The sequence below is a fragment of the Gastrolobium bilobum genome, unplaced genomic scaffold (assembly GCF_033153095.1).
Source record: "Gastrolobium bilobum isolate Gb01-03AN ecotype WA unplaced genomic scaffold, APGP_CSIRO_Gbil_v1 utg7194, whole genome shotgun sequence".
Lineage (NCBI taxonomy): Eukaryota > Viridiplantae > Streptophyta > Magnoliopsida > Fabales > Fabaceae > Gastrolobium > Gastrolobium bilobum.
This window is the reverse complement of record NW_026897379.1, coordinates 182,763-203,569: the sequence shown is the minus strand read 5'-3', so window position 1 is coordinate 203,569 and position 20,807 is coordinate 182,763. Positions and strand designations below refer to the sequence as shown.

General features: G+C 33.3%; 1 protein-coding gene across 1 annotated transcript; it reads right to left on the bottom strand.

Annotated features, from left to right (window-relative positions):
- Window positions 1–31: 31 nt before the first annotated feature.
- LOC133306449 (thioredoxin-like fold domain-containing protein MRL7L, chloroplastic) lies at window positions 32–3,458 on the bottom strand. The gene is made up of 6 exons (XM_061506770.1): window positions 3,349–3,458; window positions 2,914–3,105; window positions 2,256–2,809; window positions 1,011–1,092; window positions 793–904; window positions 32–691 (listed from the first exon to the last, which is right to left on the bottom strand). The coding sequence occupies exons 2-6, from the start codon at window positions 3,085–3,087 to the stop codon at window positions 555–557; spliced, it is 1,059 nt and encodes a 352-aa protein (XP_061362754.1). The 5' UTR covers window positions 3,088–3,105; window positions 3,349–3,458; the 3' UTR covers window positions 32–554.
- Window positions 3,459–20,807: the final 17,349 nt, after the last annotated feature.

Sequence of the window (20,807 nt, the reverse complement as noted above, 5' to 3'; positions counted from 1 at the left end):
GAAATGTACAACCATATTTCTTTCACACCTTTTATTGGTGTTAGGTATCTCCAACTTGTCTTTGTTTTCAAGGAACATAAGAAAATGCATTTAGTTATCAAGCTCCTTTCCTCCAATGCCATTACATGAAAATAACAATATTCAAAGTTTATAGAGAAAAATGAATCAAACAAAACATAACACTACTTCCTACTACATGCTACTGCCTATGACAGTCTGACCATCAATCTCATAGCCTTCTTGATGTACACAGATGTCACAGCACATATCCAGGTCACGAAATTTCATCTTCCACGTTCAATAATCAACATATTCTTTTGTCCCAACAAGCCAAGCCCGATCCTTATTTCCTGTGATGGCTTCCATACACATCAAACAGTCCCCTATTGGAATTTTCTTGCATGTCTATGTAAGTGATTTTTATCATATTATATGCAATCAATGGAGCTATACATTCCCCTTACATTTCTTATACAATGGCAGAACGTTAAAGGTATCTTTAAATGGAAATATTTCAGCAGCATGCTTGACTCAAAATTTGGAGACGGAATTTTTCAGGACACTGGATTCTCAATGATAACAGAAGGAATATCTTCTTGGAAATCTGTAATGCCATTCAAACAGGATGGTTTGGCTGCGCCATAGTAAAAGAAGGCCATGATTTTTGACCACTCATCTGCACTGCGAATTGCTGAGAGACCACCAAATGGAAGTTAGGCATGGTCAGAACGAGAGGGGCAAAAATATGGAAAAGATAACATTTTTTTTATTTTTAGTAAAATAAATCAATACCTTTTTCACGGAATAAAATCTTCCCTGCTTTAGTAAAGATAATCTCTGGGAAGACCGACACTTGAAGTGCAGCAACCAGTTGAGTCTCAACAACAGCATCAAGTGCAACACACTTTCATATGATATGTAATAGGTTGTGAGACAAAAAATTAAGGTTATCTTTCCGATAAAGTAGCTGAAACCAGAGTAATAATTGTATGACTTTACTGATTACTTACTCTAGGTGAGGGTAATCTGCAGTTCCAAATGATATTCACGGCCTTCTCTAGTTCATCTCGAATTCTTTCGTTCTCCTTTGGCCTAAAGATAAAATCAAAAGTTAGTCTGAATTTTTTTTACTTCTACTTGATTGCAAATATGATATGGAGCACTACAAATTCACAAACATAATATTAAATGTCATCTGGCAGACCATTTAAAGTACTTTAGCCAAATTCTACGGTTAATTGCTCATAAGGTCCAAAGTGTAATAGAGCCCTACTCGGAGCCCAATTCCAAAAGATAAAAAGGGAAATACATGCATGCTCATGCACACACACAAAGTATTCTGCAGGAAAACTAAATGTCGAAAAGGAATCCTAAGGGGGTGTTTGGTTCAAGTTTTTGAAGATGATTACCGGTAATCCTTCTTTGGTAAATGTAATTACCACGTTTGGTAGAAGGAATAAATTACGATTCCCGGCTATCCAAGGATTACCGGTAATTTGATTTATAAAGAAAAGTCACTATTCAGATTACCAAAAATAATATGGTAATTCGGAATACCAATCAGAATACCAAGTAAAGGGAAAGCACAACAATAAATTTTGAGACAAAAATACCCCAATACACATAAAAATCTAGACCCAATCTATCAATTACAAAAGTAAAAATAGTTTGGGGTTATTTTTGTAAAATAACCTCATATTCCAAGTCATATTTCGTTCTAAACCAAATATGGAATCAGTAATTTTTACCCAATATTCCCAGTAATATTTTGGCGAACCAAACACCTCTTTCGTAAGATTCCAAGTAAACTCAATTTCTACTGAATTCTCATTAATCATGATTCCCGGTCACCAAAAAATTTCTCTTGTACCAAACACACCCTAAATGTAAGGAGACGAAAGAGAAACCAGCTATCTAAGCAATCAGTCTATATTCGATTGCATTCAACTTTAAGTTGCTGACAATAACCAAACAGTGGACTACTCTGGCTTGTGTTCTCCAAAATAGCCACTTTAACTGTAACATACATATATTTCTGTAATGCTTTTATTAACAAGCAAGTAAGCAACGGTGAAGCAATTAGCATTCAGCTACTAAGACCAAAAACTAGAAAAGATTTGTAAAAAAACATGGATTTGGATGACTTTCCTGTTAGCTACTTACTCAAGAATTCTCAAGCAACGACTGGACTTAGATACAGAATGTAGAAAATGTATAACAAACAGAGAGAGATTAAATTTAGAAGTAGAACAAACCTTCTATATCGATTGTGCACAAGAATAATCAAGGGACTTATGTCTTTGAATACAGTCTCCTCCCATTCTGCAGCAGTTATGTCTTTGATAGGGCGAATGTAATTATCATCTTGCCATACTATTTCATTATCATCAACATCATCATCATTATCATCATCTGCCTTTTTATTGTTTTTGATGGTAATCTTGTCAAAAAACTGGCTCAGGCTGAATCCCCACCCATCAGCATCTTGAGGCCAGTCAGGATCCTCCTCCTCCACAACAAGGGGGTAATCATTCACCAGCTTTTGTAAATTTTTTTCCTTTTTCACAGGGTCTAACTCCTCTTGAATATCAGGTTTCATATCCATCACTTGCTTAATTTTCCTCCTCCATTCTAGTCTCTCTTCAAGACTCATAAAATAAGGGTCATTTTCATCAAAAGGAGGAGGTGCATCATTGTCAGCATCATCATCACTGTCACTAGATGCTTCTCGCCTTCTCTTCCGATCAGCACCATCAGATTTGAGTGCTTGAACTCTCCTTGCGACTCTTATTGTTTTCTGACCATCATCCTGTTTCAGGGAAATAGAAAAACAAAAAAAATGGAGTTAATTGAACTCTATCTGAAAGAAAACTTAACTTAAATTAAATTGCTAGGGAAAATTCATATACTCGCCAGCAAAGACAGGTTTGAGGAAAGGCTAAGCTTCAAGAACTCCTTGCTTGGTTTATCTTTGTGAAGACAACATGTACCACGAAACGAACAGGGCATGTTCAATTTCCTCACTTTTATAACCATAGGTGAAATGAAAGATGACAAGGGCAAAGTCATGAAATGTGGCAGCGCCATTTCTTCAAGCAAAGTATTCTAAACAGAAAAAAAAAAAAAAAATGTTAACTGTCAGTGGATAATTAAGTATAACAAATTAAGAATATTACAAAATGACTTGAAATCAATCATGATGTGTGTGAATTGAAAGTGTCACAGTAAATTACCATCCTTTGAAATTGAAAAAGAGAAATTGAAATAAAAACATATGAGCACAGTTAAGGACTTTAATTCATTAATATTGTCTGTGTGATTTGAGAAGCGAATCACTGTGATGTCTACCTTGAGCTTGTTAAGTATGGCTGTCCCCAATTCCTCCAGTGTTGTTCACTGCTGAGTTTAGGAGCTATTTTGCTGTTTTTGTTGTTTCTCTTCGGAATCGAAAAGATTACCCATAGGCTGATAGGCTTTAGTTCAGTTGTTTCGCCAAGAGATAAATGAATGAGTGGGTCGAAGATAAGGACATCCACTACGGCCCAAGCCCAAGCCCATGAGTCGTCCCTAAATAATACACGAATAAGATCGAAACCCAGTTTTGCAGGAGACGCAATTGAAAGAAAATAGAGTTGATTGAGTTGATGTTGAGCAGGTAAAGATGGATATTACTTATGTATTTTATGTACAAATTTATTTTAGAAAAGAGAAAAAAAATAAACTCGTATTATGTTTAATAGTTGGTATTAAATTTGAAATTGAATAGTGAAATGAGTATATCAATTTCAAGCAAAAAGCAGTAAATATTCGAGCATTGTGTGAGTATTTTGAAATTCAAAATATCTAAAATTTAAATTGAAAGAGAATTAAATTTCAGATAAAAATTTTAAAATTATAATGGAGATGTATATAATAATTTTTTTTTTGAAGGTTACAAGGAATTGAACACAACACCTTACACTACACACACTCCTAACACACACAACTCACGCCACTAGGCTAACACCAAATAAGTTTAACTCCTTTTATTATCTTTCTTGAAATCATTAAACCAAAATTTTGATTTGATATTTTCTTTTTCTTTTTGACTCTTCGTCACTTTTTTTTTTCACCTTCCTCTCTGTATAGTATACACACCTGAGTCGCTACCACAACTCCCAAATCTAGAGTCAATTTATGTAGGTGGTTGTGATTCAATGAAGGAGATATTTGTATGTGAGGATGACAGAATCCAACAGCTTTGTAAACATGAGTTCAAAGAGTTGTTTCAGGAATCAAAAGCCATGCGGGTGGGAAACCATATGTTAAGTTTTTTTCAATAAAAAAACCTAACTTAATAACTTTTCGATTGTTACGAAAATCATCTTAATTTTATTAAAAAAAATTACCCATACGTTTAAAAAAATTAAAAATTAAAAAACCTTTATAATAGTTTCGAACGAAAATTAGGTAATAAAAAAGAAAACATTTTCTATTAGTACAAATTACATTTTATTTTAGTAAACTGATTCAACTAGTATTTATATGACTTTATTACTTTAATAACTTGTAATAAAAAATGAAAATAAATTAAGCGAAGAGAAAACGATTTACTGTCTTTTTTTTACTTAGTGCTAATGTTTTTATTAGTATTACGCATTTTATACTTAAAACATTTGTACAGAATAATGAAAATAAGTTGTACAGCTTTTTTAACAGAATTTTGATGAATTATTTTCAATCGTATATGATTCCATAAAAAATTGACAACATTTTTAGACAAAGTTCAATGGTTAATTTTGTCAAGAATATTAACTGCTTTTTCGACGGAACTTCATTGTCAATTTGTCATTATCAATCAAAGAAACGGAAATGATATTAAAAAACATTTATTAGCTAGAACAATTCTTCAACAAAACATACTACATTTTTGACAGAATAATTTTTGTTAAAGTATTCCACGAAAACAAATTGTACATCAAAAATTCATTTCCAATAATATGAAATGAGGCAATTGAGATTAGTGGAAAATTCCATAAAAAAATTATATTATCTACAAAAACTTATTAATTTTTGATGAAAAATGTCCCTCCGCAATAATGACTTTTCTAGTGATTAAAAATTCATGATTAATATAATTATTTGATTTAGAGTTTAAGTTCCAGACACACAATTTGATAAGAAGAACTTTGTCACTCTGCCTGAATCAATTGGATTAATTGATTAATAAATAAGGGATTCATTTTTTCTACAGTTACGACAGATAAGTTATCTGCAGTAAGTCCAATATGACGTCGTTTTGGGCAGAAATCATGACGTTTTTATAATTTTAATTTATTTCAGGGTTATTATAGTCTCTATAGTTATAATTTTTTAATCTTTCAATCGCAAAACGATGTCATTTTGAGAATAAATGCAGATAACTTATCTGCAATAATTGACACAGAAACTGAATTTGAATTTGTGTTCTGAGAGAGTACAATACAACTCTTTATCAATGTCATGAATGGAGCATTTTCGAGGAAACGAAACACGAGTAGTGCGAATCAGATCTTACCAAGCCTTGGGAGCATTTTCTAGACAATAAGTTATGTGCTCATGGCAGTATTTCTCATAATGAAGTAGTTGACAACAATGTTGTTTTTGATTCAAGTAATCCACAAGAAACTGCGAATGCAACGAGTTCATTACAAGGTATACATATTTAAACCTATATACTCTTTCTATTTTCCAATATTGTGTTAGGGCCTTTTTTCGCTATAAGGTTCAAAGTCTTATAATTTAGCCGGCCGGGTTAGTGCTAGCCCGCGGGCCAAACTTTTTCTTTCATCAAAATTTTCATTATTTAAAAAACTAAAAATTATATAAATTTAAATATTTATAAATATAAGTCAAAATTATTTTGAATTTGATGGAAAATATAAGAGAAATATGAAAGAAAGAAAAATGAAGTGTAGAAAAAATAAAAGAAAGAATAAAATAAAAATAAGTATGAGCAAAGAGTCCTATATAATGACATATCTTAGATGCATTTTTAAAGATGAAACATATCTTAGATGCATTTTTAAACATGAATGTCATGAAAAAAACAAAGAGTCACATGTTATGAACCACGTGAAAGTTCATCCATAATCCATGTGAAATGTCATCCATAATATTTTACAATACCCCTTTGGATGTACTCTACAATTCAACACACCATTAGTGTGATGATTAGGGGTGTTCATCAACCGATCCAAATCGATTCAAACTGCGGTGACCGAACCGAAAAACCAAAAATTGAAATAACCGAAAAATTGAAAACTGAAAAAAAATCGCAAAATTTAATTGGATTGGATCAGTTCTTGGATGGGTTGATGAAAACCGATCAATTCAAACTGTCCAATTATTCTCCAACCTTACCATCTACATACTTGGACCTTTTCTCAATCATAGCCCAAAAACCATATAGCAAAATTCTAAATCCAAGACCCATTAACCCATCATATTGGATAAAGTGGGTTGTGCTTGATCTATGTTATGCTTTTTTTTTTAAGATACATAATATATTTTTATTACATAGGTTATTGTTGTACACGTACAACAACTCCTCTATAGGATGAAAATTTGGGTTACTTCGTGTCTCAAGCAATAATATTATAAATTTTTGTAGAAAGTAAAAGATGATAATTTACTAAGGGATTGTCAGCATGTGTATTCAATGTGGTTATGCCTGGTGCCTTCTGAGCATGGTAATATTTTCTTTCTTGGTGAACTCAACTCTTGGCTAGATTTTAATTTTAATTTGAAGTTGGAAAGTAGTAATATGGAGAACTGGTTGTCCATATTTCTTGTGGCTTGTTGGAAGCTTTGGTTGTGGAGAAATGAAGTCTTCCATGGTTCTAGGATGCCTTCGGTTATTGACAGAGTAAGGATTATTAGAAATCTTGTTGAAGATATACATAATGCTTGTTGTATTCAATCAAATCGTTATGCTAAAAGAAGTACTGTGACTATAGATATTGCATGGCAGTTTCCAGATACTGGTATGATTAAAATTAATACTGATGGAGCTGTCCGAGGTAATCCTGGCTTTTTTTTTTTTTTTTGATAACATTAAGGGGCGAAGCCCCAAACAAAAACAAACTAACAACCAGAAACAAAAAATAACTAACCAGGGTCTATACCCCTACAAGAGGAGATTCCCTGAAGATCGTGATCAAATAACTGAGCAAGGTGAAACGGCATAACTCTATGACTCCAGAATCCAGTATCTTTGTGAAGAGCAGACTTGGCTAACCAATCAGCACAGGAATTAGCTTCTCTTGGAATATGAGAAAGCGTTACCTCCCAATCCTGATCGATGAGTGCTTGTATCTTAGCCACTATACGAGGCTGACAAGCTGCATTGCAATCAGCAAGCAAAGAGAATACTTCAGAAGCATCTCCTTCTAGTTCCACCTTCTTAAATCCCAGTTGCCAAACCAATTCCAGACCTTTTAGAGTTCCCCAAAGCTCCGCCATTAAAGGAGTGCAAGCACCAATATGATACTCAAAGCCTCCCAACCAAGAGCCATCATCAGATCTGATAATCCCACCACAAGCAGCCACCTCAGTATTCCTTTCAACTGCCCCATCAATATTAATCTTCACCCAATTTAACCTTGGAGGTTTCCATAAACTCATACGAGTTGGATGAATGCTAGTAGTAGCCATAGCCTTCCTACCCATGCAGTTACGAACTTCCTCTATATACATAGCAATTATGTGCGTTCCATGGGTTGGATGCTTGAAGTTAGTATCATGGACACTTCTGTTCCTCCATCCCCAAATGAACCAACAAGAGATAAAAAAGACATCACGCCAATCATCTGAATTACTTTGATTCCAAGCTTTTGAGATATTATTTTCAACCCAATCTCTAAGATCCAAGCTGTAGAATAAGCTTTGCCGATTAGCTGAAACCAGAGAATTCCAAACACTTCTAGCATGCTTACAATCTCTTAGAACATGGAGGTTTGTTTCCAACTCACCAGGACATATTTTACAATGACCAGATTCCCCACTCCATCTAGATGTGCGGTCTTTAGTAAGAAGGCGGCCATGCATTATGATCCACATACAAGATTTAACACGTTGAGGCCCATGCCATTTCCATATGGTAGTCCAAGAATTTTTCAACGGCATGAGAGGGAAACCAAGCATGTTATAATACGCGGTTTTAACTAAAGAGCAGCCAACCTTTTGATTTCTCCAAATAATGCGGTCATTTCCATCCGATGCGCTAGGAATGAGAGCAGCTTGGATCCTTGCAACAGCTTGATCATTGAGATATTGACGAATATAGGGAAAGTTCCATTGACCAGTATTGCTGTTCACGAAGGCACTAACAGGGAGATTCAACTCCAAACCAGTTGGAGTACGAGTAGCCAGAGAGGCAAGACACTCAGTTAAACCCAACCAATTGTCTGTCCAAAATAATGCATCATTACCGTCTCCAATCTCCCATTGCATTGCTTGAAGAAAAGATGGCCAAACACTACACAGATTTTTCCAGAAGTATGAGTCATATGCTTTATGGTTTACTTCCCTCCGAAGATCCAAACCTCTCTTATATTTACTTGTTACAACTCGAACCCACAACGAATCGGGCGAAGTAAGTATCGTCCATGCAAGCTTGTGAAAGAAAGCCATATTTTGGACACGAAGGTTAATCACCCCTAAGCCACCCATGCTCTTAGGCTTGCAAATATTATCCCATGCAACCAGATGAGATCTCCTTTGACCATTTTTATCACCCCAAATAAAGGCACGCTGCAACTTCTCTATTTCATCACAAATGGCTACAGGAAGCAGACTGTGTTGCATTTGAAATATAGGAGTTGCTGAAATAACGGAGTTGGAAAGTGTAATTCGACCGGCAAAAGATAAGACCTGGTTACTCCAACCAGATAACTTGTGCCTAATTCTTGCAACAACATCAGCATAATGGTCTTTGGTTACTCGACCATGTTTCATCATGGACCCAAGATATCTCCCTATATTGTGAGTTTGCTTGAAGCCACACACATTTGTGATATCATCTGCAATGTGAGCATCTGTATTTTTCGAGAAAAAAATACTAGATTTCGGAATACTAACCTTTAGGCCAGACATTGAGCTAAAAGTCTCCAAGCAATCCACTATAACTTTGATTTGATCTAGAGAAGCTTCTGCAAACAACATCAAATCATCAGCAAACATCAGATGGGCTATCTTAGGACCTTTTGATCCCACGGAGATTGGCTTCCATCTCTTATTGTCAACCGCATCTTGAATGAGATGAGACAATTTTTCCATAGCTAGAACAAAAATGTAGGGAGATAAAGGATCACCCTGACGAACTCCTCTTGAAGGAAGGAAGTCACCTGCAATGGCTCCATTCCAAAGCACTGAGACCTTATCAGAGTTGATACAATTCATGATAATATTTGTGAACCAGTGTGGGATTTGAATTTCATCCAAAATTTTACGAACAAACTCCCAATTTAACATATCATAAGCCTTTTCCAAGTCGATTTTAATTGCCATGAAACACTTTCTTCCTCTCATTCTACGCATTGAATGGATCAGCTCTTGGGTGATGATGATGTTGTCCTGGATATGTCGTTTAGGAACAAAACTAGCTTGGAAGGGAGACACCATCTCTTCCATTAGGGGCTTCATTCTGTTAACCAGAATTTTACTGAGGATTTTATAAATGACATTGCACAAAGAGATTGGTCTGAGCTGCTTAGCACTTTCAGGTCTCTTTACTTTTGGAATGAGGACCAGAAGAGTCGAGTTCACAAGGTGAATCAGATTGGGATTCTGAAACATCATGTTAACATCCTTAATAACATTAGTCTTAATAAGACTCCAATTCTTATGAAAAAAGGCAGCTGGAAAACCATCTTCCCCTGGAGCTTTTGACCCATTGATACTAAAAACAGCTTTTGAAATTTCGTCATCCGAAAGATTACGAGTCAAATTAGATAGCAGATCATCGTGCAGAAGGGGCCAAGTAGTCTTTGATTTCACCCAATCACGATTAAGGACTTCCTCACTAAACAAGTTGCTATATAAATCTGTTACCAATTGATGAAGTTGTCTAGCTTCCTTCACCCAAATCCCATCAGAATTTTTTAACTCAAGAATCCTATTCGAACTTCTTCGAGTAGCTGTTTTAATGTGATAGAATTTGGTGTTTCTATCCCCATCATTTATCCATTTCACCCTGGCTTTTTGAAACCATAAGATCTCTTCTTGTATGAGAACCGCATCAAGGTCCTTCCTAACCTCCTTTTCTCTAGATTGGAGAGATAAGTTGGTATGATAATCAACATGATTCTGAATTTCTGCAATACTATGCAATAGGTTAGTCTTCCTATTGAAAATGTTGCCAAAGACTATCTTGTTCCATCTTTTTAAATTTGGAGTCAGATCATGCAGATTCGTTCTAGTGTCTTTCACAACATTCCAGCTCCTAGCCAGAAACTGAGTAAAGTTATAATGCTCCATCCAAGCAATCTCAAAGCGAAAGGGACGATTTTTCCAACCTGTGTCCAAGTTAGACAAGTAGACCAAAATGGGACTATGATCAGAATAAATCCGTGGAAGTACCTTAACGCCAGCATCAGTAAAGGTAGTCTTCCAACTTGCATTAGCACAGGCTCGGTCCAGCCTCTTAAAAACACGATCAAGATGAAGAAACTTCGGACCCTTCCATGTAAACCAAGGACCTGATCCTCCAAGATCCAGCAGCTTGCAATTATGAAGAACATTTGCAAAATTGGAACATCTGTTTAAGTTAACTCTACAGCCACCTTTCTTCTCATCCCGATTTGCTATTTCATTAAAATCCCCAGCCACCAACCACGGCCCATTACAATGGAGACTAATGTTTAGCAGATCATCCCATAGCTCCTTTCTATTTTCTTCCCTAGGACTCGCATAAACTGCCGTGCAAGAAAAAGAAGGAACATGAAAATTCTGAACTTTAAAATGAACAAACTGTTTTGTGTGATTAATAATTTCAACGAGACCCGTCTCATCATTCCAGAGGATCCAAATACCCCCTGAGTAACCTTCTGCCTCTTGAACAAAAGCATGCTTAAACCCAGATTTTCGGATAATGTCAGAAGCTTTTTGACCACTACACCGAGGTTCTAGAATCACTACAATACTAGGCTTATATTTCCTAGTAAACAGAAAAAGCGAATTTTGAAACTGGGGTTTCACTGCTCCCCTACAGTTCCAGAAGAATAAATTCATTAAAAACTATGTTGAACGCAAGACTCCAAGGTTCTTGCATCCTTCATTCTTGAAATATCTTCCTGGTGAACTCTGTCCACCTCCATGCACGTAGAGATGGTTGAGGTTTCAGGATTTTGGATGTCGCTGCTGTTGTCAACTGATATATCAGGACCAGTTTTATGAAATGTGTCATATAACTGCTCTTGATTCTGGTTCAAAGTGCTATCTGTTTTCATCCCATTTTCCTGATCATGTTGATTTGTTTGCATAGGACTAACCGCCATGGGAGTAGCAATTGATGGAGATGGTGGAACGGGAGTATGATCTTCACGATTTTCACTCTGGACTGGACACCTCTTACCCGTGCTTGAAGAATGAGCCGCATGCATAGTAGGAACCGTTGATTTAGTCCTAGGGGTATCTTTGGACTTTTTGGATTTAGTCCATATTTTCTGAGGAATTTCAAACTGAGGGGGCCCCATATGAGGAGTAACAGAATTAATTATTTGATTATGATCCTCCTCATTAATAGGTCCAGCTGTTAAGATTGCAAACCGTGATTGCGTAATTTCCTCCTTATCACCATGATTATCTCCATGATTATCGCTGGTCATAACTCCCTTATTACCATGATTACCATGATTATCGCTGGTCATAACTCCCTTATTACCATGATTACCATGATTATCGCTGGTCATAACTCTCTTATCACCATGATTATCTCCATGATTATCGCTGGTCATAACTCCCTTATCATTATTCCTTTGTAACGTTTTTGAACCAGCGCCTGGCTGGACTGCACCGGCCGTCTGAGGAGGTTGCCGGCTCCTGCGTTGACGATTAACAACCATCCAAGGTCCCAATCCTTTACTTCGATGGAATTCTGAGTTGCCAGGTTCCTCTTGATGAATTTGATCGTCATTATGAATATCGGATGAACTGCGTTGCTTTGGAGCAGCTGAACAATTCTCGGTGCTATGTCCATATTTCCCACAACCAAAACAAATGAGCCCTAATCCTTCATACTCAATTTGTTTGGTAAATCCTTCCAGAACATAATCACCCTTTAATGGCTGAGATAGGTCCAGTTCCACACATATTCTTGCAAACCGTCCTCTTACATGAGCATTTGTATTGCTGTCTACCTTGATCATCTTGCCTAACCAGTTTCCAATCCTTCTAAAAAAAGCTTCATCATAGAATTCAATGGGAATATCCGGTAGACGAATCCAAGCAGCAATCTTAGCAATTCCAGCACTATTAGGTCTGAAAGTTGGTTCCCACTTCCTCAACGATAAATAATGACCCAAAACAATCCATGGACCACCGTTCAACGCAAAATTGAGATCATCTTTCTCACTAAACTGGACTACGAAAAAGTCATTACCAATATCAGTGACATTGATTTTGCCTTTTCTAGCCCATAAGACATTTATTTTTTTCTTCATAAACTCCACCCCAATTTTCTTCCCAAGGAGTTTAACAATCAGAGCTTTCTCCCAAGGTTTCCTCATTCTCTTCCTTGCTCTTTTGGTGCAACTAAAATAAGTACGCCCATCATCTTCCTCCCACATCTTAATTCCTCCATGGTTGACATCCTCCTCCTCAGCAGGTTCCTCCCCATCTAAGTCTTCCTCGGCAGACGCCTCTCCTTCCCATTCATCATCTTCTCCATTATGACGCATCAGAATTTCCCTCCAGGTTGAACGTTGGCCATTCTCATCTTCCATCCAACCTTCATGTCTAGGTATCATAGATACATCATTTGAAAACTGATCTCCCTCACCTTTATTCCTCTTATTACTTCTTTGAAGAATGTCAAGTTCTTCACTTGATTTGCCAGGATTCTTTCCATGATCACCTTTCTCTCTCTCACTCATCGCTCAATGGTTTTTTTACAAGTTAGGTAATCCTGGCTTTGCTTCTTGTGGTGGTGTGATGAGGGATGCCAATAGGAGGTGGTTGGGAGGATATGTGTACATATTGGGGATTTGTAATTCTTTCAGAGCTGAATTGTGGGGGGTGCTTAGGGGTTTGGAGATGGCTTGGAATTCAAGCTATCGCAATGTGATTATTGAAAGTGATTCCTCTAGTGTAATCACTCTATTATCCAAGAATGGTATAGCAATCTGTGAATGTCATCTGATATCTCGTACATGGATATGGATTCAAAAGAATTGGACAGTATCATTTCGTCATACCTTTAAAGAAGGTAATATTGTTGCTGATTGGTTGACCAATTTTTTGCTTGACGATCGAGAGCAGTTTGATAAAAGAATTTGGTGGGATCCTCCTCCTGGTATTCATCTTTTGCTGCTTGCAGATTTGGCTTGGTGGTGTGTAATCCTTAGTTTTCTTTCTTGTCTGTTTTTCCTTGTGTTTGTTTGGGCTTAGACCTTTTATTTACCAAAAAAAAGAGATGATAATTTAACTTTTTGTTGTACAATGCTTCTAGATTGCACAATAATCATCATACAAACTTTACAAAGTCAATACATATAAAAGATATATTATTTGCCAAATAATCAGCATACAAATCTTAGGTTTTTCAAAAAATCAAAAATCAATCCAATCCAAACCGAATAAAATTGGATTGGATCGAATCAGATTTGAAAAAAAATTCAAACTGAATCGATGATTACATGATTAAACTGAAGGTATTGGATCAGATGATTTTTACTTTCAAAACCAATCTCATCCAGACCGCGAACACCCCTAGTGATAAATATAGAATATATCAAATTAGGTCATGAAAAACAAAAACAAAAACAAAGAGTCACGTGTTATGAACTATGTGAAAGTTCATCCACTATATTTTACAACAAAATGAATTTTTCAGTAGTGATATATTTTAACAGAGATTTTCATCTGCGCATCAATAAAAATAAAATTTTCTATTGACATCTAAGCATGTTATACATGCCAGTTTGTACTTAAATATATTATATACAATGCACTTTAGTAATTTTGTGGATAATAATAACTAAAAAGTTTTGTAACGGTAGAAGTTAAAGAAAATCAATGATTTTATTTTCAAATATATAGCATACTAAGAGCAGTTATTCAATACTGGTATTAAGATATTTTTTTTATATTCATATTCATAATTAAATATCAATCACTTTATTATATTTAGTATTTTATAGTAAAATATTATTTTTGGCCCAAAATTAAATTTGTAAATTAGGAAGATAAATTTTGAACTAATGAAGTTAAATATCAATCACTTTTAAAGATAAAATTTTGCCCAAAATTATTTTCTAGTTAATCATAATTTTTGAATACTATAAATTTTAAACTAAAATAAAATATACAATAATATAAAGCATACGTTCATCTCAAAAGGATGAATTTTTAATGTGATTAATTAGGAAGATTTAAAATGAAATTATATTTATGATTATATATATGATTCCAATTTTCTATATGATTAGGAAAACTAAATTAGATTTCAATTTTCTATTTGATTTTATATTAATTAATATTTAACTTTATGAATTCAATTTTAATTTTTTAATTAATATTTAACTTTATTCCTTCAATTTTAATTTTTTTAATTAATATTTAACTTTACATCTTCAATTTAATTTTTTAATTAATATTTAACTTTACACCTTTAATTATATTTTTTGGGAATATTATTGTTTTTATATTAAATAATATTATTACACAAACTCTTATTAAACATTTATTAAAACACAAACTAACCCAATTTGAATAACATAAGCCTAAATACATGGCTAATGGGCCAAAAAGGTACACAGCCCAGTACTTGGCTAATGGGCATCAGATTTTAAATTACAATAACAAACCTGATACAATTTAAAAGAAAGAAAACCTAAGTATAGATCTACACTAGGGCCGTTTGGATGAGTTTTTTTTTCTTCAAAAGTTGTTTTTTTTTTTTAAAATAAAAAAGCACTTCTCGTTTTTTTTTGGTTTGAATGTCTGCTTAAAAAAAAAAGGAGAAATCACAAAAAAAGTCAAAAACCTACTTTTTTCAGAAGCTAAAAATTTTAACTTCTAAGAAAAGCAGAAGTCAAAAGTCAAATATTTTTATAAAAATACAAATAACTTTAACTTTTGTAAAAAGTACTCTTAAAATAAAGATGTGATAAAAGTTAATTTTTTTTTTTTAAGCTTAAACAAACGAGCTCTAATAAGAGAGGCAGCTAGACAATGGAGAAGGTGATTGTTGCAGATACGAAAGAATGATGTCGGACAGTTCAACGGCGGCAAGGTGCAGCGGCAGCGTCAGCGAGGTGAAACGGCGGCGGCGGCTGCGACGTGCAGGGGCGGAGACGTGCAGCGGCGGTGGCGATGATGAGGTGAAAGAGGATTCTCTCATTTTGAATGGTAGTTCCAGTAAATACCAAAGCTATAGAAAAAAAAAACCTTTGTTGAAGGGGAAACCCTTGAAGGAGGATTCTCTTTTTCTTTTTTTTATTAGTGGACATTATAGGACCTGACTCTGTTGTGCTGGTTTCTTCAATGTGCCAATGCCTGAAATGCGTTTTTGTTCGGAAGTAACTTACAGATTCAAAAGGAGAGCCAACAGAGGGAATCAGGTGTGTCGTTTTAGGAGATATTAAAGAGGTCCTAAATTGATGCAAAGCACTCTGTCTAGAATGCTGAATTTCAACAGAGAAGGGAATCAGTACTTAATGCATTCAAGTTAGCGAAGAGGCCAATTAAGATAGAGACAAGAATTTGATATATAACTAGTATACTACCTGCGATGTGCAGGAAAAAAATCAAAAATTTTGTCGTGGGTCGTGATTGGTCAATCGTAATGTAAATTTTATACTTACAAAAAAAGTGGTGTTATTTTGTTCTATATTTCAGGTGAAAAAAATTACAACATTGACACCTTTGTAAGGATTTGTATCGTTAGTATTTGGAATTTTACACATTTGTATTTACAAAAATTAAAATCAGATTTAGAAATTTAATTATAAAATAAGAAGGATGAAATTTTAATTTGTCGTTAGCCCGAGTCCAGTTTGCCCCCTCCAACTATCAGCATGTAAAAGGTTTTTATATCTATCCATACAAAAAGTTTTTATAGTTGCGTCTAGGTTTTTATATGATTTTTATATTTTATCTTAGAGATGAACTTTTATTTACTACCATCAGATATATAAAATAATAACAAATAATTATTTTTTTGCAAGGATTAGTGTCATTAGTCTTTGGAATTTTAAAAATTTATATTTACAAAAATTGAAATCAGATTTAGTAATTTAATAATAAAAGAAGAAGGATAAAATTTCAATTGAATTATAAAAATATATTAGCGGGCCGAGCCCAGTTTTTCACCTCTAACTGTTAGCATTTTATATAAATAATTTTTTTTTGCAAGGATTAGTGTCGTTAGTCTTTGGAATTTCACAAATTTGTATTTACAAAAATTGAATTCAGATTTAGTAATTTAATTGTAAAAGAAGAAGGATAAAATTTCAATTGAATTATAAAAATATATTGGCGGGCCGGCCCGGAGTCCAGTTTTCCACCTCTAACTGTCAGCATTTTATATAAATAAATATTTTTTGCAAGTATTAGTGTCGTTAGTCTTTGGAATTTCACAAATTTGTATTTACAAAAATTGAAATCAGATTTAGTAATTTAATTATATAAGAATAAGAATAAAATTTCAATTGAATTATAAAAATATATTGGCGGGCCGGCCCTCAGGGCCGAGCCCAGTTTTCCACCTCTAACTGTCAGCATTTTATATAAATAATTATTTTTTGCAAGTATTAGTGTCGTTAGTCTTTGGAATTTCACAAATTTGTATTTACAAAAATTGAAATCAGATTTAGTAATTTAATTATAAGAGAAGAAGAATAAAATTTCAATTGAATTATAAAAATATATTAGCAGGCCGGCCCTCCGGGCCGAGCCCAGATTTTCACCTCTAAAAAAATATTTACGTTGCAATAAAAAAATGAAAGTTTAATTTCTTTCTTATGTACTAAATTAAAATTTTCATGTTTATAGTTCTTAAATTTTAGAAGAGTTGGATTATTATTAATTTGGAAATTTCAACGTAGAATGCAGTGGGACATTGAATGAGTTGTCTGCCACCAAAAATTGTTCACATAATTTTTTATTTAATTTATTTCCAAATTTCGAATTTATTTTACAATATAAATAATTTTGTTATTTTAGAAAGTTTTTTTTTAATGTTTCTTTTTATGCAACATTAATATAGCTAACAATTACCCATGAAAAAAATAGTGGGATATACAACAACAAAAAAAGTAGAGATCTTTTTTACTTATAATATACAACAAAAGAAAAGTAGTGAGACATTAAATGAGCTGTCTGCCACAAAAAAAATTTCCAAAATTTTTTCCACCATTACAAAGTTAAAAATTCAAATTTAAACATAAATTCAAAATTTAGAAGAGTTGAATTATTATTATTTTGAAAATTTCAATGTAGAATGCAGTGGAACTTTGAATGAGTTGTCTGCCATAAAAAATTATTCACATAATTTTCCGTTTAATTTATTTCCAAATTTCAAATTTATTTTACGATATAAATAATTTTGTTATTTTACAATATTTTTTAACGTTTTTGTTTTTTTTATGCAACGTTAATAGAGCTAACAATTACCCATGAAAAATGGACAGATATAACATCATAGAATTTTTTTTTTCATAATATACACTTTAATTAATATGAAATTCGTTAATGTATTTTTTACACTTTCATTTACAATCCTTAGTACTACTATAACCCTTGAAAATTAGTATTTCTCTGTTTATTTGTTATTAAAAAACGCAGTGATTTGAGAAGCAAATCACTTTGATGTCTACCTTGTTACGTTTGGCAATTGGCAGGAGAACCAACTGAAAGAAAATAGAGTTGATTGAGTTGATAAAAGAGAAAAAAAATAAACTCGCATATCTGGTTAATAGTTGGTAATGGTATTAAATTTGAAAAAACTGCGTCTTTGACTTCCTAGAAATTGAAGAGTGAAATGAGTAAGCATTCGTGCATTGTGTGATTTTTTTTTAAAGAAAAAAATATTCATCAATTTAAATGATACAATTTTATATAATGTGAAATGACTGTATTTTGGTGCGTTTTTATTTTCTCTTACTTCCATAATATTTTATTTTTCTATCTCCTCCTGATTTGGGGGATGAGAGAGATCCTAAAAAACGCTTTTTTTTTTTAAATTCAAAAAGATAATTTAAATTAAAAGAGAATTAAATTTAAGATAAAATTATAAGAGAGATATATATAATTATTTTAAGGGACAAATTATATTTTATGAAAAATGATATTGTAACAACCAAGTTGTATTACTACCATGTTACTACCAATTAATCTCACCGTTAAATCAATTATCTTGATCCAACGGTTATATTTATTTTCATCTTTATATGGTTATGATTTCCTATATTTAAAGTGAAAGTAGTAAATATGAGAAATCATGACTATACAAAGATGGAAATAAATATAACTGTTGGATCAACATAATCGATCTAACGGTAAGATTGATGAGTATTAACATGGTAGTAACATAACTTGGTTGTTACAATATTATTTCCCTTAAATTTATTATCAATTAAGTTTAGCATCTCTTATTACTTGTTTTTTTTTATAATCGTTGGATAAAACAAATTCAATTGTTGCGATTTGATACAAATTAATAAGAGGTGATAAATTTAATTGATGATAAATATAATTTTTTTTTTTTTTTTATAACAAAATATAAAATTTTACGTTTGCCATATTGCCAAACTTAAAACATGTTATGTACATAAAATTAAGGGAAAATATTTTTTAATGTCATAAGAGAGTTGATTTTTCTTACTAATGATCTTTCGATTTTCGTGCAATATTTTTTTTATTTTTTTAATAGATATAGGTCCCACATAAGATGTGTCTCCAACGTGACAAAATTTTCTTCTACCGCATGAGAAAATCGAAACCCTAAAATTAAAGGATCTATTTATCTCGTATTGTATGAGATCAACATAAATAAGATAGTGAGGTTTATTATTTTTTAAAAAATTAGTGGACCCCACTACTTTATTTCTGTTATATGAGATAAATGCAACTTGAGATAATTATTTCTCAAAAATTAAAAATAGTTTGATAAACTAAAGTCACAATTAAGGTTTGTAACTGATTTACAAAAAAAAAAAATCCCCTCTTTTTTTACAGTTCCTGTGTTACCTTTCTTTACATTCATAAAACTTTATAGCAAAAAAAAGGACAAAACTTTAATGATAACTGTTACAACTTCTAATACGCGTTTTCCAAAGTCCCACCAGCCATTACCACCTTACCTAACAGTCTAACACCTAATTTCTTGGCTGGACAATATCCGTTCGTGGTAGCTCTGTAACTGTTTCAACGCCCCCAAGAACCGTCCAGGTACTATTCTTTTATATCTGCAATCGCAACTTTATGTGATTAAGCCACTTAAATATTGTATAACATACTTCGTTCTACCTTCTCTCTAATTTTTAATAAATGACTTCATGCATCATTTGCATTTGTGATCCATGAACGTTTAACTTTGGGAACTCATTGGCTTTTTCTGTTTAAAGGACGGCGGCATCTTCAATTGTTTCCATGTGATGTACCATTTAACGCAAAATAATAATTACTTCAACCTTATTGGTGATTTTTTTTCTGTGACACTAACGACACTGAAAAAGTGAAATTCTTCATCATTTTATTGGTAGAGGAAACTCTTTTATCTTTATCTATAGAGGTTTTGAATCTTGAGTTTCCATTCTTTCCAGAGATAAAGGGGCAAAGAAGTAACATAGACTAAATTAACAGTAACAAGATAGAACAAATACAAAATAATAAATAAAGCTAACTAACTAACAGAGTTACAAAGTAACTAAAAACACAACTAAAAAGGGACTAGACTTATTAAGAGGCACATATGTGTAATATATCGTGCTTAAATATTTAAAGTTGGATCTTGTGTGTTTAGGAAATATATTGACTATGGGTAGGCAGAAGGATTGGGACAATTGGAATTTAGTTGAGAAAGTAAAAGATGGTAAGTTGCAGTGCAGGCGTTGTAAACACAAGTTTAAGGGAGGTGTTTCAAGAATTAAAGCGCATGTGGGTGGCATACAAGGGAAAGGTATCAAGTTATGTGCTCATGCCAGTAGTTTTCCTGATAACGAAGGAGTTGACTACAACGTTGTTGCTGGTTCAAGTAATCCAAAAGAAGTTGTAAATTCAATGAATTCATTACAAGGTACGCATATCTTGAACAATATATACTCGTTGTGTTGCACATATTTTTTCGTTATAATAGAATGAACCTGAGATCTGTGCTTTTACCAAAGCACGTGTAATGGCAATTTTCCCAAGATTATTCGTTGTACTTTTAGTTTGGGGTTATATTTATCTCATTCAATATGAGATAACCCATTTTTCTACACACATAACAAAGGTGGGTCCCACTTTTATTTTTTCTCTTTCCAATCATTTGTGAGTCTTCTTATTACTTTGTTTCACTAACATAAGATAATTTATCTACATCATCATAAGAAAAATATTTTCCTTTAATTTGCTGTTAGAAATTT

Coding starts and splice junctions, on each gene's coding strand:
- LOC133306449 (XM_061506770.1), bottom strand. CDS start 3,087: ATGGCGCTGCCACATTTCATGACTTTGCCCTTGTCATCTTTCATTTCA. Junction 2,810..2,913: donor CCTCAAACCTGTCTTTGCTG/GCGAGTATATGA, acceptor TCCCTGAAACAG/GATGATGGTCAGAAAACAAT. Junction 692..792: donor GATTTTATTCCGTGAAAAAG/GTATTGATTTAT, acceptor GTGGTCTCTCAG/CAATTCGCAGTGCAGATGAG.